Source organism: Ostrinia furnacalis, unplaced genomic scaffold (assembly GCF_004193835.3).
Source record: "Ostrinia furnacalis isolate ACB-3 unplaced genomic scaffold, ASM419383v2 OfSCF1126, whole genome shotgun sequence".
Lineage (NCBI taxonomy): Eukaryota > Metazoa > Arthropoda > Insecta > Lepidoptera > Crambidae > Ostrinia > Ostrinia furnacalis.
In genome coordinates, this window is record NW_021131365.1 from 1,009,832 (window position 1) to 1,022,464 (window position 12,633).

Sequence of the window (12,633 nt, forward strand, 5' to 3'; positions counted from 1 at the left end):
AATAAACACTTACGCGTGGAATCTTATGTCACTTCCAGGACACTACGTACTACCGCAACCACGCACTACAAAATTTTGCATCATTTCTTGTGATAAAACAATGATTATTTCCTGTAAACAATCTCAAACGGAATTAACTGCATAATAAACAAAATAGTAAACAACCGCCATGATGGGCCGGATTGGGCCGATGTTGCCACATGGTACCGATTCCCCAGGAATTGGGATTGTAATTCCCTGATTCGCCAACACATTAAAATTAAACGGCCGACAATTTTGTGATTTTTAATTCAACTAGGTAATCGTAGTTTGAAATATTTAATTATTTATTTGTTTAACTTATGATTTGGTTAGCGAATTGGCTATTTCGAAGAATTTACTAGGAGATTTAAATCAGGAGATAGCAATACTACAGTTCACACTAAAAAGAGAGGTAGGGCCACAGAGNCTTACAGCTGGGTATCTCTAATTCCGAGATTCTTACCTAATTTAAGCTTAAATGACTGGACTACAATTATCTTCAAATCTATAGCCCAACATCCTTGGGGGCACCAGACCATTCTGGGGGTGGGCGTGCCACCCCGCTCCTCCCGCTATCTATGTAGCCAAGCTATCTGTGCCAGTCTAGCATGCCATTTTTGGGACACACCCTGTATCATCAAATGACATTACATCGAATGACGCAACCGCCCACCCTTCATGTCCACCGTCCACCCGATATGGGTCAGCAACATTGTTGTCAAATGCGATGTCGTGAAATCGAATCGACATTTACGAAAAACGGAACATTAACGACCATTTTCTCAAAACTGCTTGATGGATTAACTTACGCCCGTATTTTCAAACATTACTATGAGGTCTCACAGTGCTCGTGGACGCACAGGGTCACTATCACAGAGCTCTATTCAACGCTGTGCGTTCGATTTTCTGCTTCACTTAAGCAAGTATCGTTTTGTGAATACGGGCGTTAGTTACCAAGACGTAAATAGATTGGTAAACAATAAATTTTATCGCTTACATCACATTTTTATCGTTTAATAAAGGAAGAACTGTCTGCACACAAGCATTTGTGCACTCTTGGCCAGTTAGCTATAGATCAATAATTATAAAATAAATTATTTCTTTTGGACATCGTTTTAGTTATAACTAGCTGACCCGGCGAACTTTGTTCCGCCTTAATGGCAATAAATAAGCAGACTTTTTTTTATTTCGAACGGGATAAAAAGTATCCTATGTCCTTCTCCTGGCTCTAAACTACCTCCCTGACAATTTTCAGCTAAATCGGTTCAGCCGTTCTTGAGTTATAAGCGAAGTAACTAACACGACTTTCTTTTATATATATACAGGGTGGAAACGATAAGTGATCTCACTCGATTATTTCTAAACTACACAACATATTGAAAAACTGGTTACTGATCCTGAAAGAGCTTTACGAGCTCTTTCTAACGGTATCAGTAATAGGTTACAGAATTAACTGGATATATCCGAAAATTCAATGTTTTCAGCCTCCATACTAAATGTATGCCAGCCACACAATATGAAAAGTGTATTTTTTTTAATAAATAATAAACACTTGAAATGAACTCGTAAATTGCAATCTTATTTAAAATAATTCATGGAAAACATTGGTTCTAGGCTTTAGTTGCTATAATATTATCAAGACATGAGTGCCATGACTGTGGCAGTACTAAATGTATGGAAGTTGGAAACATTGAATTTTCGGATATATCCAGTTNGTAAATTATAATTTCTTCTCTCTACCGTGTTCGTACTACTGTCCTCGTAAAGTCATCGTATCCGATTGTTGTAATCGGATTACATGAACATCACTCGACCATGTATGTCCATTTGGACATATCGGAATGGCACGCTTTGACTAGCAACTTGCTGTATCTACTCTAATCCATATCTGTGTTGAGAATGCACAATGAACTAATGGAATGGAGGGAAAGCAGCCCATAGATAAGAATAAGTACTACAAGCAGCCCCCCTAGAGCAAGTGGAAAAAAAATTAATGTGACCCGTGAACCATCAAGCTAAAGATAAAAATGGAGGCCAGACTTGGAACAAAAACTTGAGTCAAATACCTACTTACCTCTATCTCGCTCTCTGTGGGCCGACCTCTCTTTTTAGTGTGGACTGTAGTATTGCTATCTCCTGATTTAAATCTCCTCTTCGAAATAGCCAATTCACTAACCAAATCAGAAGTTAAACAAATAATTAAATATTTGAACTACGATTACCTAGTTGAATTAAAAATCACAAAATTGTCGGCCGTTTAGGTTTAATGTGTTGGTGAATCAGGGAATTACAATCCCAATTCCTGGGGAATCGGTACCATGTGGCAACATCGGCCCAATCCGGCCAATCATGGCGGTTGTTTACTATTTTGTTTATTATGCAGTTAATTTCGTTTGAGATTGTTTACAGGAAATAATCATTGTTTTATCACAAGAAATGGTGCAAAATGTTGTAGTGCTTGGTTGCGGTAGTACGCAGTGTTGCCAGAAGGTTACTTTTGAACTGCATTGGTTACTTTTAGGTTACACTAATGAAAAGGTTAGGTACTTTTAGGTGATTTTTCAGAAATTGTAGAATTAACTTTTACCTACAGGTTATTCAGTAAAAAATACTAATAGTGACAATTTAAAAATTATGTCATAAACTGCATTTAAACATGAATTTGATTTATTATTTGTTAAAGAAAATTAGTTTTAGCGAATGTTTTTCGATAATAAAGCAAATCCATTAAACGGTTTTATACGACCGGTCACTTTTCGGTCTTCATGGAATAGTCAAAATTTCGAATTTAGGTAAACGATTGATGATCAATTGTATTCATTTTCCATCCATGAACAACCTTACACAATCGCTCCGCACCGTGGTGTCCTGGAAGTGACATAAGATTCCACGCGTAAGTGTTCATTTCGTGATTTCCGACATTGGATCATTGTAAACATTTTTCACATTTTTTACAGTAATTTCTTCCTAAAACGTTTTACCAGTATTTACATTTATCATTTAATGATACCTATGTCAAGAAATAAAGATTTTACATTGAGTTTCATTGAATTTGAGCAAATTTATATTTTTTGTTTATTTAGAAAGAGAGAGTCTGCCCACAGAGAGCGAGATAGTGATACCTAGTTTGTGCTTCAAGTAGGTATTCGGAGTGTGGCCTCCATTTTTTTTTATCTATAGCTTCATGACGTGAACGAACGATCATAATTACGTCGTCATTCAGTCAAATCTCATCTCATTCACTCACTCAAAAAAAAAATCATTCTTCGTTTGCGATTGAGAGTGGTTAGCCGTGTGTTTTATTTTTGTAAACGTAGTAAAAATTTTCTGACCATATTTCATCAGCAGTTTTTCATTAGTGATACTTCGGATCACCATACCGAAAAACAGGGTAAGTTTGCTTTTGATTCTAAAATCATAACCTATGCCAATATGGCGTCACGCTAATACGCACTTATATATTTTACAGAGGATGTCTCGCTATAGAGAATGGGATTTGTCCTGCAAAGTTTACGTTGGCAACCTGGGTACAAATGCTTCCAAATATGAGATCGAAAAAGTGTTCTCAAAATACGGTAACATCAGGAATGTGTGGGTTGCCCGAAACCCTCCTGGGTTCGCATTTGTTGAGTTCGAAGATCCTCGTGACGCCGAAGATTCTGTACGAGGCTTAGATGGAACGTGAGTACTTTGATAACTAATTTCTACTCTAGCTAAATAAACTCCAAGTTTATTATAAGTATTGATTTCTTAGTGAAAGTGACGTCGGCGCCCGGCGGTGCCGTGTCATCCGCCATCTTGTTCTGATCCACTCTTGACCTATTTTAACGCATTTATTTTTCAGCACATGGTGTTTTTCTACCTGCGTGTTATTTTCTCAAAGAAAAAATACCACACACGATAGTGAATATTAAATTCAACTTAGCCTTATAAAAAATAAAATGCCTTCCATAATCTTAATTTTAATAGCTACTACAGTAAAATTTTCTGCAGCTCTGCAATCTTGGCGGTCAAAAGTTTATAAAATAGTTTATTTTATCATTCCTATAAATGCCAGTTCTTTCAAATAGATGATTGAGGCTCATATTTCTCCAAATTACAATAATTGTTCTGTATTTACATAATGTTATTTACACAAGACATATGGAACACACTTGCATGCTAAAACAAGAGATTTGAATCGTCAAAGCAAAATTATTGTTTCACATTCATAATAAAAATTCAAGGCATTCCTTTCAAATCTCATGTAAAATCAATGTAATGGTAAAAAGTCATTATTTGTATCAGCACGCTCCTTAGATCCGTTTCATTTTTAATGTGAAACGCTTGAGTCATAAGTGTGCAAGATTATAATACCTCCACATTGAGACTGAGATGTTGTTTTCTAATGAAAGCGACTTGTCTTGATGTGGGGAACATTTATTTTCAAAACAATTATCTCATGCTTCTGCATTTTACTGTATTCCTAAAAAAAAATTTTATTCATTCTAGACGTTGCTGTGGTACACGGATCCGTGTTGAGATGTCGAATGGACGCACAAGGAGAGATAGAAGGTACTATAAGTACGCATTAGACGTACCTATTACTTGAAATCTATATCCTGATATTTACATAGACATTCAGAATTACTTACAAATTTTATTTGCTCATGAACTCTTTGTTTGAAATGACAAAAAGTAACTTAATGATCTCCAGTAATTCCATAAATTAAATTGCTTTTATTGTAATTTTTTATAAATTTTTAGTAGATAATTTACTAATGATTTGCTTATTATTAATATTCATAAATTATATTTTATAATAACTTGCAATATTTAAATCAGCTGCAATTAGTATTATTAAGCTTGACAGCGAGATATTAAAAGTGGTGGGTGTTGGAACGTTTGCAGGTCCATTTTATCAACCAACCACCAACACACCGACCTCACCACATCTCTTCACCACAACTACGGCTCGTTTACCGATAAGACATCCGCGAACAACGCCGCTAGCAACAACTTCTTCAAAACGCTCTCCAAACTTCTCGGCGCAGCTGAGGCGACAACCAACTACGTCCTATTTCTCCTCCCAACCGCCATTACCTAGTCCTGACCCAGCGTTACCTGGACACGATCCTTAAACCCGAGAGCCACATAGGATCAATCACCTTGACCATTGCAACCTTGATGCTTCACCGACTGCACACCGAGGCACCGAGCCAACGACAACTTAACAACGGCCGACTCTCCCCGTGTTACCACATTTTCTCTCGAAACTTCCGTTAAAGCCAACGTCTGAAGACATTGAACTCCGCCTACATTCAAGTTAAAATCCCCTGGCCTCACAGCAGCCCCTCAACGGTCAACGACCTTCGCTGGCTCATCAAGGCTCGGTACTATTTAAATCCTATACTTAGCACTACCTTACCTTACCTAGTAATAGTCGAATTTGTGTTGGCGTTTTAGGTATATTTAGGATTACAGTATTGTAGAAAGTAAAAGTAAATAGAAATCTATTCAATAACAATATTTCCCATTAACAATTTTCGGCTGAAGCAAAATTGATTAACTTTGAATTTGAGAATTTTAAAATTTTAGGGTAAAACAGTATACAGACTAAATACAGATTCAGGTTAGATCGACATTATTAAAGTGATTTATTTTTTTGACGTTGTTCTGATTGTATAAATATTAGCAGGTCTCGCAGCCGAAGCCCCCGCCGCCGGTCGTACTCCAGAGGTCGTTCTGTGTCCCCGCGTCGGTCTCCTTCGGTCCGCCGCCGATCCCCTTCAGTCCGCCGGTCGAGATCTCGAGAAAGAAGAAGCCGATCTGACAGCAAGAGCAGGTAAATATGTAGGTAGCACGATTTTTATTTTATTTTTTTAATCATATCAACCATTTCTTCACGTCATGCACTGCTACAAAAGGTCTGAGGTGGTTGTGACCACAGATCCCACTTGCACAAATTGCCATTGGGTCTGTGTTGATCGACATCCAACCTCAAACCTTTAGAAGTGCCTTATTGGTTAATTTTTCATATTTTTCTAGACGTAACAGAGAGATAATGGCAGGTATGACAATCAAAAATTATTCTGTCACTCTTTGCTGTAATCTGCTGACTGAAATTAAATTAATAATTTCCAAACAATTGCCATAAATGTGAAGCAAATTCATTTGCATTAAATATAACAGTTAACTTTCTCCCTGCCATAAAACTGTTATTGTGTGTTGTAACTTGTAATATTGTAAATACTTCATGATCAATTTCCTTTTTACTTGCAGGTATTAATATCAGGAGGAAAAGTACAATTGGACAGCTAAATGTAATATAGTGGTATTCTAAAAGTGGTGTGTATGTGTGATTTAAATCTATGATTTGTATGAGATCTTAGCTTGCAAATATTTTGTTTTAGATTGGACAAAGTTTGTAGATTTTAAGATGATTTTGTCAAGTCTCCATTTGTTTTTTTACAAAATAATGTATAAAGATTTATTGTAGGTTTAATCTTTGAATATTTTTGCTTATCAGCCTGATACTTTGTTGTACCTACATACTTTTTTAATTAAAAATACTTTAAGATGACTTACGTAAGAATAAAATATCTATTGAAAATAATTACGGTTTTCTTATTTTAAAATCCTCTACTTATCTATAAATACGAATTGGTCGAAATATTGTAATAAATGGTGTCACACTGCCTGTGTCTGGTAGTACCATTGCAACTCAAAAGCCTTTTTAGGGTTCCGTAGCCAANGCGCGAGCCCGACTCGCACTTGGCCGGTTTTTTTGCTCTTCAATCTGTGTTCCTAAAATCAATATCAAAAGAAAAAAGGGCGTGAGTCGAGTCTTGGTTACATTCTCTAGGTGAGCGTGAGCCGCGTGAGGAAATTACTTTTTAGCACTGCAATAGACGATAGGTGGCGCTAGGGGATTGGAGAGAATGAACAAAAAAAAGTTGAAAATTGCTTAAAAAATATATTTTTATTATGTTTAACAATGTAAAATATAACAGTCACAATAAGTAGGAAACCCTTTAGCTAACCAAGTAATATTTTTCGAAATTCACAGTTTTATTATTTAAGATTAAGACTAATAAAAATATTAACTTAAAAAAAATAATCACTATTCACCAATTAGATCACCTTAAAAATAATACAAAAATGGAGGGATAGATATTAATTGCTTTTCTTATTATTATTATTATTCACTAAAGTCACAGGTCTCTGTTTAAGATTCTCAAAGAAATTAAAATAAATTAATGTACCAATAGTCACACAAATTGTGCCTAAGATATGTAAACTAGTGAGATTATTTTTAAAAACAACAGATGAGATTAAAAGTGATACAAATTTTCTTAATGTTAGTATAAATGTAACTGTTACAGAGGTTTCTTTTGTGGCCAGTTTGTGCACTGAATGTGTGCAGTAAAACTGGGATATAATGTTTAAGGCAATAAGTAACCAAATATCCCATGACAGACTCCATCCAGTATGAACTAGCTCGGAGGAAATTGCCAGAAAAAATGGCAGAGGTAGCGCATGAGTGAAGAACATCATCTGAAAAACAAGAAAAACTAAGTTGTCTGCTCTATGGTTAGATTATTATACAGTAATGTACTTTTTAAAATTATTATCAATACATGGTAGCACTATCTTAGTTAATGATCTTCATAACTCAATAAAAATAATAAGTTTATTATCTTTATTCTTAACTAGCTTTCCGCCCGCGGCTTCGCCCGCGTGGATTTTTGTCTGTCACAGAAAAACTTTATCGCGCGCGTCCCTGTTTCAAAAACCGGGATAAAAACTATCCTATGTTCTTTCCCGGGACTCAAACTATCTCTATGCCAAATTTCATCAAAATCGGTTGCGAGGTTTAAGCGGGAAAGCGTAACAGACAGACAGACAGACAGACAGACAGAGTTACTTTCGCATTTATAATATTAGTTGGGATTAGATAAGTGATTACATAATTCAATTATATTTTTCTAGAAATTAGTAGAACCCACCTCACTGGGATGTTTTCCGTATTTCGCGTACAATATCTCTTGTTGGAGCCCAGTAAATGCGCCGGTTATCAGCGTAGTAACAAGTATAGCGACTCCTATGCACCAATATAGGAATATCCCATCATTCCTGTCATCCGGAGCTCCTCCGTACGTTGCTAAAACGACTCCCACACTTATAAGGACGGAACCAATTGCATTTGACACTCTGGGAGATTGTTTTTTGACGATGCAGTATACAAGCATACTTGCAGGGGAAGACGCTGATCTGAAAATTTATAACAAATTATTATGTCATATTTTTGCTGTAAAACACAAAATTAAATTAGCTTATAATTGTTTGTGTTTAAAATTAATTTACACTAGCTTATCAAAGTTAGAGCGAGTTTACACAAAAACTGTTTACAAGATTTACTACAGAGATCTCAATCCTTAGAGATTTAGTGTGTAATGTTCACTAGGCTAGACTAAGTAATTATTTCTTTTTAAGGTCATAAGGCTTAATAAAGCTCTGCGTGGTGATCATATAATTACCGTATAATCATATGCAGTGTTGAAGGCACATGCAAGGCATAAACATAATTATTTGCAACACTTGTTACGAAAAACAAAGCTATCAGAATTGCGTAATGCTTCAGAGGTATTTTGGGCTTTATCTGAAAAAGCAAACCACTTTTGATTATTTAAAAAAACATGCAAAAACTTTATGAATTTGTTGAGGTTAGTAACTAAGTAGTGTACTGCTTACCGTCCCGAATTTAAGGGTGAATACAAAACCCTGTAAAGAAATAAAGAAAAACTGGAGGAAAGTTATCAAGTTGGCACTCTCTGGACATTTTGACATCAATATTTCCATAAGAAAAGCGGAAGAACAACAACCAAGAAAAACTTTCAGGATAGTGTTTGATATGCGCATTTTAAAGATAATTAAATCACTTAAAAATTACACAACAATTATAAACTAAAATCTGATATTTTTTATATACTTTTGTAAACTTTACACTTGTTAAAAGCATTAAATTTTACATTATAATCAACTTTAAAAGTTTGTGTTTATTTTTTTTTTTTTTTTTTTATATTATATTACAGAACGGTTTCAATCAGCCTCACCATTGTCGCTTCAGATATAGTGCAACAGATAGACGAGAATCCAGGAATTTACTTCGACCCAATTGGAACAGTTAGAATCACCAGTGATGACCTTCACGTTTTGGTTCCGGTAGATATAGCATATATAAAACCTCACATAGACAATATAAATTCCATCCTGGGAACTGCTAGGTATCTTTGCCAACAAAATGATTATATTTCAGATATTTAATGTAATAGTTTATTACAACCCCTGGTTTCAAGACTCAGTGACATAAAACGAGATTATAGTTCTATCTCACATTTGATTTCAAATCGCGATAAAAGATCAGCCTGGTTCGCCGGAATTGGAACCGCTTTTAAACAAATAATCGGTACAATGGACGAAGACGACGCTATTAAATATGGTAACGCCATTCAAACCCTTCAACGTAATGATAAAAAACTTGCATCATTACTTAAGGACAACATCTTAATGACTAGTACGGCACTTTTGCATTACAATGAAACCATAACAGCCATTACCGTAAATGAAGCACGTTTGAATGACGCTATTGAAAATTTGTCAGCTAGTGTTAAGAACCTATCTGTAGTTTCATAACAATGAGGAACCCCTGATAGTTTGTCATCTAAAATTATTCCTAAAAACTTTGCTTCCTTACAAGCCTGGATAGTGATATTATCATAGTAGACAAAAACAGGAGGTGGCATCCGCATTCTACTAAAAAGAACCACAGAACTTTTGGGGACAGATAATGATAGACAGTTATTATCTAACCAGATTTTAAGGGAACTTAGAGCTGCCGTTAAGCAATGACATAATTCGCTTACTGAATAACCGGAAACATACAAAAGAAGGTCATCAGCATACTGTAGAATATTAATTTTATTAATAAAAACAGATTCAAGGTCGTACGTATATACATTATACAACAATGGGCTTAAAACAGACCCCTGAGGTAATCCTCTCCAAAGAACTCGGGTCAGGACTGTTGAATCTTGAGTAGTAACGTGAATAGATCTTTCTGATAACATACTAATAATGAAATTGATTAGGGTAATCGGTACTTGTAGCTTTAAAAGTTTATTTTTAAGAATAGATAAATTAACACCATCGTAAGCGGCTGTGATATCAAGAAAGGCAGCGAGGAGACATTGATTATTAGTAAAGGCTAAGCGAATATCTGTAGTAAAAATTCCTAAACTATCCATAGTACTCTTCCCTTTTCTAAAACCAAATTGACTGGAAGCTAATACACCTTTGCTTTCTAAATACCATTCTAATCTATTTTTTACTAAATNTAAGAATAGATAAATTAACACCATCGTAAGCGGCTGTGATATCGAGAAAGGCAGCGAGGAGACATTGATTATTAGTAAAGGCTAAGCGAATATCTGTAGTAAAAATTCCTAAACTATCCATAGTACTCTTCCCTTTTCTAAAACCAAATTGACTGGTAGCTAATATACCTTTGCTTTCTAAATACCATTCTAATCTATTTTTAACTAAATGCTCTGCAATTTTGAGAAGAACAGACGATAAAGCAATAGGCCGATACGAAGTGGAGTTACCTACAGGAGAGTTCGGTTTGAGGATTGGTATTACCTCTTGAGATTTCCATGATGGAGGAATATTACCGTTAATCATGATGGAATTAATTATTGATAGAAAATATGAAAGGCAAGAATCGCTTAAATTAATGAAAAAAGAATAAGGAACACCATCAATACCAGGAGCCGAATCTTTCACGTACGACAAAATGCCTTTTAATTCAGAAAAAGTAAATGGAGCATTTAAATCTGTAAGGTTTTCAGTGCAAATAGGATAGTTTAATTCATGATATACTATATCTATAGGAGGCACAGAAGGAGGCGCTAATTTGTCTAGAAAGCTATCAACAATTGATTTATCTATGAACGAGGGAGTACTCTCTCGGAAACAAGATCTAAATCTCCGTATATTTTTCCATACCTCAGATGGGGAAACGTCTGGTGATATCGAAGTGCAAAATGTCTTCCATCCTTCCCATTTTTTTTGTTTAAATAACTTACGGGTGCTGTTTATAAGTTGAGACAAAATTTCTAAGTTTTCGGAAGAGGAAAATGCTCTGTACGCACGTTCCGCTAATTTTCTTTTTTTAATAGCTTCAGCGCATTCTTCATCCCACCATGGGGGAGGAGGAATATATCTACTACTATTTTTTTTAACAGGAAAAATATTGTCCGCCACGTCAATTAAAACTTGAGTGAAGGTATCAGCACAATTGCTATGATTGTCTAATTGTAAGGAAGGAAGTGACTCTAATCTTTCCTCCACTTTTTCTTTAAAAAGTTTCCAATCAGCATTAATCAATTGGTACTTCAATCGAGGGGGACGGATTGGGATTGATTTGTCAGAAAATGGTAAAGTAATAAATAAAGGATAATGATCACTGCCATATGAAGAACTAAGTACGTGCCAAGTTAAAGATGACGCTAAGGAAGGAGAACATATGGATAGATCAGGAGCGCTGAATCCTTCAGAACTAGCAGTGCGACGTGTAGGTTCCCCGGAGTTTAGTAAACATAAGTTATTCACATCTAAAAAATCTAAGATTCTTGAACCGTAATAATTAGAGGAAGAACTACCCCAAGAAGCATGCTGGGCGTTGAAATCTCCCATTATTAAAATGGGTTTTGGAAGGGAAGGTAAAATACTGAGTAAAATTTCATCATATATAATAGAGGATGGATGTGGAATATAAATAGAAACAAAACAAATGCCGTTTACAGAAACTGCTATAATGGAATAATCATCATTATGAATAGGAATGGGAATGTGTTTGAAAGGCCAAGAATGCTTGATCAGCAGTGCAACACCACCATAGCCATCTAGACGGTCCTCTCTAATGCAGGCATAGCCTGCTACCTTAAAACAACTACTAGATTTAAGCCAAGTCTCTTGGAGAGAAATGGCTAAAGGGTCATATTTATTAATTAAATGAAACAAATCTGATTTTTTACTGTAAATACTGCGGCAATTCCACTGAATTACCACTGAATTCATTATTATTTATAAAATTACTATTAAAAGTACTATCATGCAAATTATTATTTTTATTACTTACAGAGTTTTGGGATGAGGCAGCGTTGGTCGGTGTGAAGTTTGAATTATAATGAGACAATGAATTAATAAGTGTGATAATAAGTTCTTTAACAGACATAATATCAGATAGTAAAGAGTCTTTACTTGAATCCTTATAAGCAGTGCCGGATGAAGGAAAGTTTATGTTGAAATCTTTAATAAGAGCATCATGAGAGGCCTTATCATATCCAGGACTAATTACTGGAGGGGATCTAGGCTTAAGAAATACTGTTTTTTTATATGAACTCCTGCTGGGAATACTATCAGATGTATTTTTCAAAACTGGTCTATTTGTGTTCACTGGGGCTACTGTTGTCAAAGCATCAGCATAAGACTTACCAAGAGGAGGGTGTAATTTTAAAGCCTCAGAATAAGAAATACAATTCTTAGCCATAGTCTCTTTAATTTGCTTTT

General features: G+C 35.3%; 2 protein-coding genes and 1 non-coding gene across 8 annotated transcripts; 2 read left to right on the forward strand and 1 right to left on the reverse strand.

Annotated features, from left to right (window-relative positions):
• Positions 1-3,259: 3,259 nt before the first annotated feature.
• On the forward strand, positions 3,260-6,616 carry Rbp1 (RNA-binding protein 1). 6 transcript variants are annotated; one of them, XR_003655768.1, is made up of 5 exons: positions 3,260-3,412; positions 3,491-3,702; positions 4,513-4,575; positions 4,912-5,393; positions 5,696-5,833. XR_003655768.1 is itself a non-coding variant. In XM_028302443.1 (5 exons), exons 2-4 carry the CDS (start codon positions 3,494-3,496, stop codon positions 5,847-5,849), a joined length of 426 nt encoding a protein of 141 aa, XP_028158244.1. In that variant the 5' UTR covers positions 3,260-3,412; positions 3,491-3,493; the 3' UTR covers positions 5,850-5,853; positions 6,283-6,616. The 6 variants fall into 6 exon arrangements, 4 of the variants coding, with proteins under 4 accessions (XP_028158244.1, XP_028158246.1, XP_028158245.1 ...); XR_003655769.1 differs by having other exon boundaries at positions 5,699-5,833; XM_028302443.1 differs by lacking the exon at positions 4,912-5,393 and adding an exon at positions 6,283-6,616 and having other exon boundaries at positions 5,696-5,853.
• LOC114351310 (small nucleolar RNA SNORA53) lies at positions 4,307-4,440 on the forward strand. The gene has a single exon (XR_003655771.1). It is a non-coding gene; the product is annotated as a small nucleolar RNA SNORA53 (small nucleolar RNA).
• A 347-nt stretch (positions 6,617-6,963) lies between the features above and the next one.
• LOC114351307 (UDP-xylose and UDP-N-acetylglucosamine transporter) lies at positions 6,964-9,084 on the reverse strand. The gene is made up of 4 exons (XM_028302479.1): positions 8,755-9,084; positions 8,541-8,662; positions 8,010-8,274; positions 6,964-7,557 (listed from the first exon to the last, which is right to left on the reverse strand). The coding sequence occupies exons 1-4, from the start codon at positions 8,920-8,922 to the stop codon at positions 7,177-7,179; spliced, it is 936 nt and encodes a 311-aa protein (XP_028158280.1). The 5' UTR covers positions 8,923-9,084; the 3' UTR covers positions 6,964-7,176.
• Positions 9,085-12,633: the final 3,549 nt, after the last annotated feature.